This window comes from Parus major, chromosome 3 (genome assembly GCF_001522545.3).
Source record: "Parus major isolate Abel chromosome 3, Parus_major1.1, whole genome shotgun sequence".
NCBI classification, from domain to species: Eukaryota; Metazoa; Chordata; class Aves; order Passeriformes; family Paridae; genus Parus; species Parus major.
This window is the reverse complement of record NC_031770.1, coordinates 7,807,998-7,823,601: the sequence shown is the minus strand read 5'-3', so window position 1 is coordinate 7,823,601 and position 15,604 is coordinate 7,807,998. Positions and strand designations below refer to the sequence as shown.

Sequence of the window (15,604 nt, the reverse complement as noted above, 5' to 3'; positions counted from 1 at the left end):
GAAGCCGCGCGTCACGGGGCGGCCCCGCGTCATCAGGCGGCGGCGGCTCCTGCCGGGCCCGGCACCACCTCCGGCCCCGGCCCGGCGGCTCCGGCACCCTGGAGGTGAGGCAGGCCCGGCCCTGCAGAGGTAGCGACACCCGCCCCCAGGGCCGGCTGGTTCGTGTCGGCAGCCGCGGGGTCTAAAGGGGAGCGCTGTAACCCCGAGCCGGCTCCGCCGCGGGTGGAAGGGGCGGGCAAAGCTCGGCTCCAGCGGAGGGCAACGAGGATGGTTGGGAGAGTGGAGCGTCCCTCGTAGGAGGGAGGGATGGAGCAGCTGGGCCTGTTCAGCTTCGAGACGAGACGGCTAAGAGTATTCATTTATATAAGCGAAGAGTGCCAAGAGGATGGACCAGGCTGTGCCCACTGGTACAGAACGATAGGACAAGAGGCAGTGGGCAGAAAGTGATGCACAGACTGAATATAAGGGAGAACTTTACTGTGCAGCGGCTGCACTTGGGACAGGCTGCCCAGAGAGGGTGTGGAGGGTCCCTCAGCGGAGATATTCCAGAACCATCGGGATGCAATCCAGTGCCGTGTGTTCTGGGATGACCCTGTTTGAGCAGGGAGGATGGGCCAGTGTGGTCACTGAACCTCACCCATCCTGGGGTTTTGTGAGCCCATGCAGAGCTGAAGGGGTGAGGGCAGAGCTTAGCCCTTGGTGTTTCTCTTCATAGCGTGACAGAAGTGCAAAAAGTTCTGGAAGGGTTGGCAGAGACTCCCCAGTGCTTCTGTGCAGGGAACACTGCACCAATTAGACTTGTTTTTCCCTAATTATTTGTGCTTGCCAATTGAGTAGTGGAAAGGCAGTGTGTTGAAGGAAAACAGTTGCAGTTTGGATCTGCTTTCATAACCTAAAAAGCTTTTTAGATGTAGTGGCTCTGTACTGGGGCTTTTGAAACTAGCACCTGAGTATCTAGTGTCACCTCAGTGCTGCAGGCTTGTAGCCTGTAGTGAGAGCTTTCTGGGAAATGCCTGATTCATTTAGCATCTGATCCTGAAAACTGCGTATTAAAATCGTTGCATGACTTCTAAAATAGGATCAGATTTTGGGGAGTTGTGCAGTTTTACTATAAAGCAAATTCCAAGATGCCATTTCTGCTTTCTCCAAGTTTTGTCATGGCAGCAACCACTGTAAATTATGTACTAAAACCCCAAAACACCACAGTGGTGGTCAGCAGTTATTAGAGAGTCTTTTGTTCAAAACCCTTTAGGTGTGAAGTAGAAGGAAGGTGCATTTATTTCCTCTGTAATTTGATGTAAGAGGATGTTGATGGTCAGTTTCAAACTGCATTTGTTAATGGCAAACATTCAGACCAACTTTTGTGTTTGAGTCAAAAGTGCATGTTTATGTCTGTAGCATGTGAGTAGCTAAAACTGATTTTGTTTTGTCAGAAAAAAGCCAGGAGGCTGATGCAGAAGAAGCACCAACTGTTGATGCTGTTGAGATGTCCTGTATTCCTTTGTTAATGGAACCAGCATGTTCCAGCTCTGAGGTTCAGGAAGCTGCAAAAATGAGGAATAATGATGCTGCCTCCAGACTTGTGGTAGGTGCTTAAGTTTTTAATGAAGTTTAAGATTTGTAAGCAGGTGTTGAAAGTTAAGGAGGTGTTGTGTTTTCTATAAAAATGAAATGTCAGCCTTTGCTGTAGTTGAGATCCCTGGAATGGACTGGCTCAGGAAATTCAAAATTATGGTGCTGTTTTTAGTAAATAATGAATGTGACTTTGATGTATTTGCACTGTTTTTACAGATATTTAGAGTCTGGTTACTTTCTGGAGAAATAAATTGTAGGAATGCAATAAAGACTTTTCTGTTTGGGTTTTGGTGTTTTTTTTTTTTTCTTGGACAAATAGGCTTTTGTTAAACTTGCTCTTTCTGTTATGTCTGTGTGTGGAAACTAGAGCAAGATGGTGGTAAAGCTTTCCTATGAATCTTTCAGTTTGTAGCCTTTTAGATATTTATTCCAAAGACCTGAAAAGTTTTGTTTTGTTTTGATTTTACTGCACGAGGATTCCTATTGCTGTTGTTTTTCTGGGTGGGGGGAAGCTGCTAGAAAAGTCAAATATTTGAGCAGTGGGGTCCCCATGTAAAAAGTAGGTGGTTACCCAGACTGCTTTTGAAGGGCATAACTGAATACAAACTGTGGTCTAGTTTCCCCCCACTCTTCAGTACCTGGATAAAGGCACTAAACAGTAAATGTTGTTTCAGGCTCCTCTTTCTGATGATAATGAAAGCAAACAGTCAAAATCTATTCAAAGAAAGAGAGTGCTTCCATCTTGGATGCTGGAAAGAGATCTCCTGGTGCAGAAGGTTTCCAAGCCTGTAATGACAGGAGGTAGGTTTGCAGTGTGATAACAATTGCATTCCAATATGCATTTCCGTGCTTTGATGTAATTTTAAAAATTATAATTGTGGTGGTAGGAAGTATTAATTTGCTACTTCTCTTTCCATGCTCTGTGTGGGGCAGTTGACAAAGACTGACTTGTATTGTCTTCTTTGTCATCAATCCTGTGGGTGTGGTAGAGCCCTTTTTCATCAGTTAATTTTCTTTCTGTTTTTAATGCCAGATAATAAACTCTGTTTGCACAGCTGAGCATTAGATGTTATGGAGCCCTTTCTTATAAGCTTGGCTATGCAAATGCCATATGCAAATTCTAGGTAGTTTCTGTCTCTTTAATTTCTACCCTTCTCCACACTTAAGTCACTGATGTTTTGCCCTTCTAAATTTAGATTCTTAATTTCACCCATTTTAAAGGTAGAAGGGTTTGGGTGGTGTTGCATGTTAGTTTTTTAATCATTACTGAATCAAACTTGATTATTTAGTCCAAAGTTAATTCCTAGGAGGAGCAGTTCATTACAGTCTGATAGTTTCTTACCAACATGAGGCTAAAATAGTGTTGCATTCCCTCCTGTTCTTGTGGGAAAAGAAATTGCTGGATGTGTCATGGACTCCTGCTGCTGCATATCAGCAGTGACAGCAGCAGAAGGTGATGCTGCTCAGTCACTGTCAGTGGGACACATAATGCCTAAGGTGCCTATGTATTGGCAAAAGCTCAAGAAGACAATCTTAATATTTCTAACATGAAGAGTCAGGATTTGACTTTGGTCCTGGGAACTTCTAAAACTGCCATTAGGCAGACTTTCTATGTGGCGTTTATTGCCCTTAAGACTTTTATGGATGGAGCAGTTGGGCTAAAGAAGTGAGAAGAAGAAACTGTTCCTGTCATTCCCTGTGCTGAGCACAGCACAGCACACCCTGTTTGCCCTTCAGTGGGGAGGAGTGAAGTGATTTGGGTGCAAACTGTTGAGTTTCCCTTGCTGATCAGTCCAAGTGTACAAACTGTGGCTGGTGAGTGTGTGCCTGCTCCCCTGTGTGCAGCAGCTCTGCTTTAGTCACTCTCTTTCCAGCTGCTGTTTCTGCTGAGATGCTGTAATGGATTTGGCTCTTACTGCCAAGCAGCCCCACAGGAGTTATGTTATTATGTTATGTTAGTTATAATATTATGTTATGCAGTGTCTGGCCACTTGCTGCTTCTCTCCTGTTGTAAATACAAGAGTCTATGTGCACTGGTGAGGGCAACTGTGGCTTTAAACACCTCAGTCATGTGCCATCCACCACACTGCCTATTCTTTTATTCAGAAGCTAGTTTGGAAAAAACTATCAGATGCAAAAGGAAATCTGTGTTTCAGTATCCTCTTCTTCTAAATCTAGACTGTTTCCTTCTGCCTTATTTATATAAAAATTACATGGTCTTTAACTGGCTATGCTGAGTCCTGTACTGGTGTGATAGTTTTCTTATGTTTGTGCTTTTGTTTTGTATTTTTGGGGGAGTGGGGTTTGTTTGTTTATTTGTTTGTTTCTCTGCCAGTACTATAACAGTTGTTGCATGTATGCATATGATATTTATTTCAAAGACTGAACACTTTGATTGTGTCAGTTTTGAGATTAGGAGCTGTGTGGGTGAGATGTATCTGAAGGCCTGACCTTGAAGGAACTGGGGGTTCATGCAAACATTATTGGAACTGTTTAAAAAGTTTTTTTCACAACTGCTGCTGTTTCTCATATCATGTGCCCAGTCATCTGCTTTAATGATTCCTAGTGTCAGGATTTCACTGAAAAAGTTGCGTTCCAAAAGTACCATTTTTTTCTTTTTTTTAAGGTAGTAGAAAGAAAAAAGGCCAAGGAAGGGGAGAAGGTCATGCAGAGTCATTAAAAGCAGAAGTACACGTACAACAGAAAAAAAGATTAGCTTCTGAAGAAACTATTGAGGATTTTGAAGGTGGAGAACAAGATCAAGGGAAAAGGAGCTGCCTTTCCATCCCTGTTCCTTCATCTCAGGTAACTTTTTGGCTCAGGGCAAAATGATAAGGCAAAAAATGAGAATGTAGTTGGCAATGTCATGTTGAAGGTTGGGTCTATAAGGTAACTTTTTGTTCTGTACATTCTGCTCATGATTTGTTGTTTTGAAATACCAGTCCATTGGATAGCTCTGTAGCAAGGATCATGGAACCCTCAAAGATTTGGTTTTCTGTATTTCCTTCAAAGGATCTGGGACTTGGGCCCCAAGTGTCCCACAGAAGTACCAGACTATGAGCTTTGCAGCAAGAGGCAGGAACACTGGCCAGAGCACTGCTCCTAGGAGTGGCTGGTGCATGTGGTTTCTTTTCCTGAGAACCTTTGGGGATAGGTGATGGTGTGCTACTGATGGAATGTGACACTGGGCTTTGCCCAAGCTGTTGCTGCTCTAGTAGGTGAGGGTTTATGGTCAGAGAAGGATGGTGTGTGGCTCAGCAGCTGCTGTGTTTCAAAGGAAAATAGCAAGGAGTGTGCTTATGCCACCATCTCAAAATCTGAGTGAAAAAGAGGAAGGGGGAAAAAAAAAAGTAACCTGAAACCCAAAATGATTTCGTGGCACTGAGTAAACAGACCCTTTGGTCCAGCTGGTCCAGTGTCTGTGACCTCTATGTACAGCTGCATTTACAGGCAGTTAAATCCTTACTAATAACATCCTGCAAGTGGTGAAAAGAGAAGGATCATTGCTAAAGACAAAGCATATTCTGGTGAGAGCAAACTGAGGGTTTCACTGACTTGTTTTCTTTAAGTGAACCCCTTGGGGAGGTGTTTTTAACATTTGGCATTAAAATTGCCTGGGTGTGTTCTAGGATTTGATAAAATACTTAAAATGCTTCTGACATTAAAAATTATTGGGGTTTTGGTTTGATGATTATTTGAAACAAAGCATGCATGAAGAGCAAGAAATAGGTAGTAGTTTTGGTATAACAGTGGTCCACTAGGTGCATTAATAACAGCTGCTGAGCTGTTTTCTCTTTGCCAGGTTATAAAATGAGTGACTACAAAATGAATTATTCAATTTTGCAATTTGCAAGTAGGAAGCCTTACTTATTTTCACCTAATAATTTCATAAATCATTTTAATCTCACGTACAGTTTAAGAAATTGCTTTCAGGACTGCAGAAAAACTGATGTATTGGGGCAAGCAGAACTAATAACCACAGAGAGCTCCGAAAGACTGTAATTTGGATAGCAGAGCCTAAATCACAGTCCTGCTGTCGTGTTTGAGGCAATTGAGAAAATGTTCTGTAGGCAAGAAAGCAAAAAACATCTGAAGTGTTGTAGTTGGCAGCAGCCGGCAGAGGGTGCCGAGGCCCCGTGCGTGGTGTCCCAGTGCTGGGTGCTGGAGGATTTTGGTGTCCCTGGATCTCAGCCAGGATGTGACTGATCCTAATCCATGTGTGCCTTCTGTCTCCTTATGTGCAACACAGGCAGTGGGTTGAAACCCGTGGCAGAGAGCTCACAAGTGGTAGTGGCAAATAACAGTAATTTATGCTTTCTTTTGCAAAGGAAGGCTTGTTTCTTAAGTCTCAGCTTGGTGAGCTGTATTTTGGGAGTTGTCTTTGTCTCTTAGCTGAGTCACTAAATATGATTCTGTCAGGATCATCTGATATCAATGCTGACTTTGCCCTTTCTTAATCACATTGCTGCTCAAATGTAATTGTCTCTGGTTTTGGATAATATTTTATGAGACTTGCATTGAAAGGAGCAAAATCAAACAGGAAATCACTGGCTAATTTTCAAGTTCTGCCAAACACACCTGTGTAAACTAATTATAAATTTACTGGAGGAAAAACATAGATAATAATCTTTAGAAAGCAGAGACTTTTTAATAGTTCTATGATGTATCAAAGTAATTCAGCTTTGAATGTAGATATGCTTCCAGGTAATGTCTCAGTTGTCAGGACTGTGTTCTTTCCCCCAGTTGTGAATCTCATATTCTTTTTCTAAAGAACACATTTCTTATTTTAAATGTACATTTTTTTCCAAAATTTAAAATGCAGATTGTGTCAAAGCTGAAATATTTGCTTAATGGTGACTGTTATGATTTAGAGTCATGAGCTGAAGCATTTAAGATGAATCAATGTGGGTATATATCCTGAGTTGCCATGTATCTTCTATATAGATAAATACATATATACTCCATATATCTTGGTGCTTAAATTGTTAAGAAATTCATTAAATTAGTAAGTAATTCCTTAATCATTTAAATTGATTCTTAGGTAGGAGTCTACATTCTTCTACAGTCTACTACATTTTCATCCCATTAATCCCCATAAATTTTTCAGGAACAGTACTTTTAATTGTAAATTAAACTAGTCCTTGGACTATTCACAATCTGAGGTGGTGAGAGAAGAGGGCATGTTGTGAGGGAACTGAAGCTGAGGAAGGAAGCTGTTGGATAAGCTTTTCTTTAAGAGTGTGTGCTCTCTGTGTTTTCTGAACTTGAGGTTTCCATTCAGCAGCTGTGTTTAGCAGTGCACTTGAGTTTGGGAAGTGCAGTAGAAGATTTTTAAAGCCTGGGCAATCTTTCAAGGTCCTTTCTAACTTGGGCTGTTCTATGACTGATTTTGAAAGCAGGGATGATGAGGCAATTTTACTTCAAAGCTTTTAATTCTGAGGTGTGTAAATTTTCAGGTTCTTCAAAATGTAACCTTGTTCCACAGAATTCATCTGGATTTCCTCTTGAGACTACCATGAGAGATACGGAAGGAAGTGGCAAGACTGGAACAAAAAGCCCTGGAAGTTCTCTGGAAAAAAATGATAGGCAGCTGCATAGCAAATGGTCTAAAAGAGCAGGTCAGATCTCCAGTAAAGACAATAGAATTGAGGAAACAGAAAACAAAGAGCAGATTACTGGTTCTACAAGCCAACAAGCTCACTGGGGCAGGACTTCCCAATACTTTGGTGCCCAGGAAGGGATTCCTGAGCCTGATGCAAATCTGGACTACAATACTGAGATTTCTGATTCAGACAGAAGTGCAGATGCTTCAGAAAGCTCCAAACAGATGCAGCGTAAGAGGACACCTTGCATGTATGGAAGTGGCTGTTACAGGTAAAGCAGAATTAAAACTAGCTTGGGCAAACTGGAAAGTTGTTACAAGCTTTGATTTGGAAAAACATCTTGGTGAACATAATTTTAGAAGGATAAAAAGAGGAGCTGGGATGTCTTCCTAACTCCTAATACAACCCAAACAAGGGATGAAGTACTTGATCAAATTAAAAGATGAAGTGTTGCATGAAATAAAATATAAAGGTCCAATATAAAAGGAAAAGAAATAAAAGACCTGTGTGTATGGTATGAGCAGGGTGAAGATGTAAAAGGTTCAAATGCCCAACACAGACCCTGTAGGTTTGTTTTATTAGCAGGTGAGACTTATATGAAATATTATTGTGTTTATTGAAGTTACTGCCTGCTTTGCAATTTGGATGTTTAAAATACTTACTATTTGTCATCTGTTAATAATCAAGAATTTCTTTTATTATAACTTGGTGTTTCTGCAATTTTTTTAAGCTTTCAGTACCCCTAAAACCAGAACAAAGCATATTTAGAACTTGTTGGAAATGCTTCAAGTGAGGAATAACTGGGGTTTTTCCTCTTCTTTTTCACCCACTCATATCCTTTCAGGATGGAGGTGGTAGAAGATTTGTCATACAGATGTTCCAGAGAAGTTCCAAAATACCAGTGCTGGGTACCTGGCATCCTGCTGGTTCTTTTTGCCCAGTAAAGATCTGTGGTGTTATATTGAAGGGAAGGTTGAAATCTAGAGATGCTCTTGAGCCTAGAAAATGCCCAGTGACCTGTGATCTACATTTAGGAGAAGGTTTTGAGCTCTGGATAATCCCATGTACTTCATAAATACAAAAGACAAGTGTAATCCAGGAAACAGCAGATCCTGTGAATTTTTTTATGTTCCCCCAAGGGGCTTCAGCAATAATAAAAACAGTGAGTTTGATTAGGAACCAAAGAAGCACAAGTGTGACTGGGTTCCTGTATGTTTGGTGGGCCTGATGCTGAGCTAACTGCGTATATCAAAATGTAAAGCTGTTGTATTCATGAGCACATCATGTGTTGGTTTTCATGTAGCTTTGACATACCTCATTTTTTTCCCTTAATGATTATGACAAAAGCATATCTTATTAGACAGTTCTGTTGATCCAGTAGTACAAATGCAGCCTCTGGTTTGCTCCAGCTCCTTTGAATTTTGCTGAGACAAGTTTTGCCCTGTATGAATATTGAAGGAGATTTAATGCTCTGATATTATGAAATATTCCTTATCTTTAGGAAAGCAAATCTTAGGTTATGGTAATAGGGAGTAGGAATCTGTGTGCACATTTCTTCCTGGGTCTCTTGATTGTGAAACATTTGGTAGCAATATTTTTGAAAAGTATTGCTTTATAAAAAGAAAAGAATGTTCTGAAATAATGAATAGCAGTCTTACTTTGTCAGAGAAATTTGTAAATAGGGAGAAGCAAAAATGTCAGCTTTGATCTTCAGGAAAATTATGAAACTCACCCTGTTTGCTTGCAGCAAAAGAAATGTGCTTTGTAGTCTGTCTTTGCTTTTAATTCAAGGCCCCTAAGTAGTTATTTCTGTATGGTGGCAAAAGTGTGTTAGAGCAAAGACTAAATATTAGTTCTAATTATTTGACTACATTTCTGTTAGCCTGTCCTAAACATTTAGGAAGTAAATTTGTAACCCATAGTTCAGTTTCTTCATTTATGAATTTGTAAACAGTGCTTTTGAGAGAGTCAAACTCAATGTACACCTCTTGCCCCAAGGAGTCTGCTTGTCACCTTTGTTCAGTGTCACTTTTGGAGGTGCCAAATTCAAAGGAGCTGCTGTTGGCATGAGGAGGCAAAATGCTCTGTGTGTGTTGTAGCTGCCTGTATCTGTTGTTGAGGAACTCACCCTCTGAATGCTGTCACATGTCCTTTTCTGAAGTTAGCAGAATTGGGAATTAAATCTACCACCACCACCCTTTTTAAGGGCCACCATAGAAGGGGTATAGTAGACCTGAACTCTCATCTCTGAAACTGGAACTCACAATCTTTCATCCACAATCCAATTCTTTTGCCATAGCCTGGAGTGCAGTTCTTTGCTGACTGGGGGTGTGTAAATCTCTCCTAGAACCGTCAGAGCAGGGGATGCTTAACCAATATTTGGATTTGTTTCTTCTAAATACTTTGCTTTGTTTGTTTGTTTATGAAATAAGTATTTTTCCTTTCACTCTAAGCTTGTAAATCAGGCAGCTAAAGACCTGCATATGTCCTTTTTTTTTTTTAGTCCTGTCACCTATATTCTAATTCAGAATTGAAGTGTAAAACTTAAAAACATGTTATGTGTAGCCATGGCATAACTTCAGGCAGTGCTGGTAATTCATTACATTTTCACTAGGAGGTTCTTTCAGTAGCTGAAGATGTAAGAACATGAGATGGCAAAGGGTCTTCTGCATGGGATTGTGAGGAATCAGGGATTCTGAACTGGTCAGTTAAATTTGCTTTATGAGAAGATTTTAAAGTTTCTTTTGATAGCTACACAGATGAATGACTGTCTTAAATATTTCACTGAGCAGTACTCAATTTCTGCTTGAGGATGATTGTATTGATTCTGAAGAAGTTTTAAAGTTTTATTTGCATAGTTTTTGTTTGCATAGTTTCCTACATCATTTAGTGTTGACTACACAAATTTAGAGTTTCTGTGAAAGCAAAGCTGCAGTAACTGTGTCAGTATGTTTTTATGAAGGCAACGCTCATAAAACTTTCTTATTAAAATAGGCTTTTAATTGGTTATTTTTCATGTAATTAACTGATGAAATGAATTAACACATTCCTGTGAACTGAGGCTTTAATTGTGAAACAGTTAACTTTGGAGTGCAACTTAGAGTGTGATAGATGTGCTCCTGTAACTCAAATATCTTATGTCTAGAAATAAATATTTAAAAACCCCAAACAAAGGAAGAAGGAAGGAAGAAACCTTAGGGTTTTTCTGAAAAAAAAAAGGGAAGATGTTTGCTTATTAGCTATGCACTTTTCTGCTTCCTTTTATTTTGCTGGTTATTGTTGCACTACACATAGAATAAGTATAAATTAGCCAGGTAAAGCTGAGATGAAATGGGATGTTTCTCCTGAGCATCTGAGGTAGGACATGTTTGAGATGCTCCACAGGTAATGTATAATTTAAGAAGCATCATCTACTGGCCAAAAGACTCCTGAAGCCTAGTGACAAGGACTTGTACATCACAACTCTTTCATTGCTCTTCCTCCTTTTTCCCATGCTGCTTTTTCTTTTTTTCCCCCTTGCCTTCAGTAATGGCTGTTTGGTGTTGTCCAAGTAGGTCTTGAAGCGATGTTTTTAAAGGAAATGGTATCTCCTGAAATACAATAAATCTTTTAATTGACAGCTATTAGTCCTTCTTTCCTTGGCAACTATGATGCTAAGTGTATCTTGATGTAGGAATAAGGATAAAAACTACTTCAAAGAACTTCTGTTGCTGCTGTATCCCTTTCTGAAGAAAAATTGTATTACATGTGGCTGAGAATTCTTGCTATTCCTGCAAGTATGTTAGTTCTGTGCATTAAGAAAACAAAACAAATGGACTCTAAATGATTTGGTTTCATCCCATTTATTTTTAATGGGGAAAGAAGTAGGCAGCCAATCTGAATTTGTCACAATCAGGGATGTTTCATGAGAATTTGTTATGGAATAAAATACTGCAACCTTGCAGTACTTTCTAGTGAAACATCACTGAATTATTCTGCAGTTTGCAGAAGCAACAAAAGACCAGGACAAGAAACCTATCACCTATGTAAGCAGAACCAAAGGATACTGGATCTTTAATGAGTGGCTTATAGAAGAGTTTATTTGTAACTTGCTTGTGGAGTTTCCTGAGTGAAAGACATCCAGCAAATGGAGATTTAAAGAATTAATACTAAATATCTGATATTTTTTGAATGTCAAAAGGAGGCCTGAATGGCCAGTGGAACTCACAGTGTTTAACAACAGAGTAACAAATGCTCTTTTGTTATGGGGTTGTTGAAACATGCTAAAATGAATATTCACTCTCCTCTATGAAGTTCAGAAGAGTTACTTGTGAATTTAAAGGAATTTCTCAGATCAGTGAGGAAGCTGCTGTGTAAGGAGGTGGCTGCACACATGTCCTTGGCATGTTTCATACTTCTGAATGCTTCTAAATGCAGCTGCAGCAAGTCCAAGTTATAGCAGGAAGTACTCTGTAGATGAAAGTTGTTATTCCTCCTGCTTGAGGCAGGCAGCTCACTTTTATAATTTGCACAAATTCACTAGAGGTTATGTACTCTGAGAATAATTAAGGGAATCACTAAAGTATTTTGTAGATGTCTTTTGGCAGATAACTTATTTAAAAATGTCACATTTCTTCTCAATACCATGCTTGGAAAAAAAAGTCTCTAAGAAATTATAGGGAAAAAGTAGATTTGCTTTTGCTACTAGTATGTTAATGTTGATGTAATTTTTTGTAGCATGTTTACCACATGAATTTGTCCTGAAGTCAGAACTTGATTTTTTTGTATTCTTTTAAATTCCACTTGCAACAATTGTAGAAAGAAGAAAACTCATCTTCAAGTGATGTTTATGACTGCCTAGTCTTGAGTGGTGTGTGTACAAAGCTCTGGCCAAGAAGTGGTAGAAATGATCTTTCAGTGATGCATAAATCTCTGTTCCCTACTTGTTTACCTCAGATTCAAGTGTTGTAGAGCAAGAAGTTGTGGATGATGGTCTTGTGCTGTCCTCACTAACACTGGTGTGACTCAGCTACATATGGAGTTGTTAATGTCTTATGATACAACTTCATGTCAGCACACTAATTTGTAATTCACATAAAACCTTTTGTGTATTCGTTGGAGGTCTGAAACTTAAAGCTGGTGGGAAATAGGAAATTTCCTGGTTTAACCTCTGTTAACCTCTTTGTCCTTGCAGCAGGTGCTAGGACAAAATTTCTTCTGAAATCCTGAAAGCAGGTCATACATTCTACATCAAGTTAAACATTAAAAGCTTCTCTTCATGTAACCACAGAAAAATGAGCCGTCAGTGATACAGTAACATGTTTTATATGTCCTCTCCTTGTGGTGAAATGGAACAGTCAGTTTTGGTGTATATTTGTCTTTTGCAGGAAGAATCCCATTCATTTCCAGCAGTTCAGTCATCCTAATGATGATGACTATCATGACATAGAGATGGTGGCTCAGGATGACAATGACAACCGGCCTGAGTGTCCCTATGGAACAGCTTGTTATCGGTGAGAAACCCTGTGCAAAGTGGCTTTGCTTGTTTACAGGTTAAAATGTTCTCCTCTGCAGTTGCAGGATGGCACTGGAATAATGACTAATTCTTAATTCTTTGACTGTAGCCTTCTGAAATTTACTGTGGTCAGACTGCAACCCTTAAAGCATCCAAGTCTGTGCATATTTTTAACATTGACACAGTAAAAATCACTTTTTTGGTAATGATATCAGATATCAGGGATGAAAACTTGACCTGGAAATCAACACTGTGTCTATTTTGTAAATTGTTCTTTATTATATAAACAATTTATTGTTACATGTTGTTCTTGATCTGTAACTTTTAGTTTAAATTTCAATAATGTATTTGTTTGGGATTTTGTCCATTTGGGATGATGGATTTGTTGGTATTTTGTACTGATTTTAAATCAGTACTTGATTTATGACAAAGCATAATTGAGGTAACAGCATGTCACCCCAGGACAGAGGAATAAAATCCATTTATGGCTGTCTGCTGTTTCTTCTAAGCACTGCTGATTTTCTTCAAAATATTGTTGTTTTCCATTTGTTTTTCAGTATCTAGGTTTTACATATGTAGCAGATTGTATAATTATCACAATGAACAAGAAGATATATTTTGAGGCAAGAGCATTTCTATGGGAGCATATTGAAACTAGTGGCTGCTGTTAAAGATTGTTTCTCCTCAGAAACATTTTCTCCTGGAAAGCGTGGTTGTCCTAAAATGTCTCCCTGAAATGTAACAAAATAAGGACAGCTCTTAGGAAAAAGCCTTGGTGACACTCAGCTAATGCACAAAAAGTGGTTCTCTTGAAAACACCTATGAGATGAATTTCTCATCTCAGGCTGAGGGGTGCAGGCTTATATCAGTAATGAAATTGCCAACATCCTTTCCAGGAATACAACAGATGCTTTACCTAAACCTGCCTCTCCTTGCAGATAAGACAACTTGCATTAGTTGATAATTTTCTTATGTGTGTTTCATTCTTTGGGGATAGAGGAAAGAAGGCACCCACAAAAATTTAATCATTCTTTTGATGAAGAACAGATGCAATTTGAAGGGGTTTTGTGTTAATTTTGTTGTCCTTACTGTCCTTTGTGCCTTGAAAATTATTCATAAAATACCAGGGAATTCTGCACTTTACAAATGTGGAACAAGGTGATGGAATCAAGCTTTTACTGTTTTCTTCTTTGCAGGAAGAACCCCCAGCACAAGCTGGAATACAAGCACAGTGCACCTCCAGGTGGGTCAATTTGTTCAATATTACAGAATCACAGAAAATTCTGAATTAGAAGGGACCCACAAGGACCATCAAGTCCATATCAATAAAATACTTTAATCTCCCTTTAGGGAATTAAGTTGCATTTATAGCTCCCTCTGTATTAGGATTATTTTATTTTTTCTGGGATTTTTTTTTAAATCAGAAATTCTCAGGTATGATACAATTTTGAAGTATTCTGATACTCTAAACAAAATACTGCAACCATGTCTGTCATCTTTTTGTGCTGGATTTTTTTACCAGTGATTTTCTTACTGTAAGAACTGATTTTTGCATATATGTTCTCTTGAGGCCTTCTTGGGGACTGGAGGGAATTTAACTAAAACTGAATTTGATTTCCTAATCTAACACTTCATAGTCTTTTTGTATTCCAGGAACTTGATTTGGCAAAAAAACCCACAGGGGAATGTGCTGTTTACATTTTGTCTGCTCTTGAAGAATTAAAAGAGATATTATTGGTTTTATTTTTTTGGGGTGCTTTCTCTTGATTATTGGATTGGAGTTTTTCCACGTGAAATCCCAATGAAATAAACAGTAGTTTAGAGCAAAACACTTATGAAAATATCATGATAATGCATTTTATTTCGAAGATTCAGGGCAATGACATTATTAAGAAAGAGTAACGTTTATGGAAATAGTAGTGTAAAATATTTAAATGCCCTAAAATATTCCAATTTCCTGCTTAAAATCCCCAAGTCAGACAGAATTGATGGCATTTGTCTACAGATGGCAGGAATGATAATTTTAAGAATAATAATAATAAATAATTTTAAGGATAATTTAAGTTTATCTGGGTAATCTCTTGGGAATGATTCAAGACAAAACCGGTATTTTTGGGGCATCAGAGTAGCTTTTTATACCCGTAAGTACAGCACAACCATTTCAGCATTTGTTTAATAGGTCAGTTTTCTGTTGTAGCAGCTGTAAGAATAACCCTTATGTCAGGGTTTTCTCTGTCCTTACTGACAGCTTCCTTTTCTTTAGTAACTGGAAGAGGAACACAGCGACGATCTTCAAGGAATGGTGAGTACATTCTAAAGTTATGAGTGGGCACATCAGCCTGGGACACAGTTGGTCTGCTGTGGCCCTTTCAACATTTTATTGTGCTGGAGATGCTTGATAATAATTAGCTGAGGAGAAAGTAGCCATTATTTGAGTAAAATCCTTCTTGTTTTCTTACAAGTAATAGTGCTTCAGTTGAATTTGTGCCAGTCTTCCTGGATAATCATAGCTGTATTTGCCTAGAAGCAGACAAGGAAACAAACATATTTTAAGGAGAGACACATATGGCTAAATGGTGTGTTCCATCCTCACTCCTTACACGGCAGCCATAATAGGATGGAAGGAATCCAGTATTTCATGCACAGCTAGTTAAGGTTGCCTTGTAAGGAGTGATTGCTCTTACAACATGGAGATGCTCCCTCTGCATTGCATTGACCTTTAAATAACTTTCAGGTGATAATCTGTGCATGTGCTGATGAACTCACTCTTACCCTGAGTTATTGATGTTTCAGGGCTTGTTAGGATCAAAGTGCAGAAGTTATGTATGTTGCAGGTGCACAGACTCAAGTTTTAAACATGCTTAGGTCTGCTTTCAGGATTCTTTTGTATCTCATCTTATTGAAAGTGAGCTTTAAAGAGCAGTCTGAAAGT

General features: G+C 39.0%; 1 protein-coding gene across 11 annotated transcripts in view; it reads left to right on the top strand.

Annotated features, from left to right (window-relative positions):
- Positions 1–161: 161 nt before the first annotated feature.
- APLF (aprataxin and PNKP like factor) overlaps positions 162–15,604 on the top strand; it is a 62,193-nt gene continuing 46,750 nt past the window's right edge. For 2 of the 11 annotated variants that reach the window (XM_033513200.1, XM_019005914.2), the window contains exons 1-8: positions 167–407; positions 1,434–1,585; positions 2,250–2,376; positions 4,202–4,380; positions 7,061–7,449; positions 12,545–12,670; positions 13,869–13,915; positions 14,921–14,974. In XM_033513200.1, coding sequence (XP_033369091.1) covers positions 386–407; positions 1,434–1,585; positions 2,250–2,376; positions 4,202–4,380; positions 7,061–7,449; positions 12,545–12,670; positions 13,869–13,915; positions 14,921–14,974 — 1,096 coding nt within the window. In that variant the 5' untranslated portion in view covers positions 167–385. Of the gene's footprint in view, positions 408–1,433; positions 1,586–2,249; positions 2,377–4,201; positions 4,381–7,060; positions 7,450–12,544; positions 12,671–13,868; positions 13,916–14,920; positions 14,975–15,604 lie in introns of all 11 variants that reach the window. The other 9 variants (XM_019005907.2, XM_015620726.3, XM_019005909.2 and 6 more) reach the window with 9 other exon arrangements.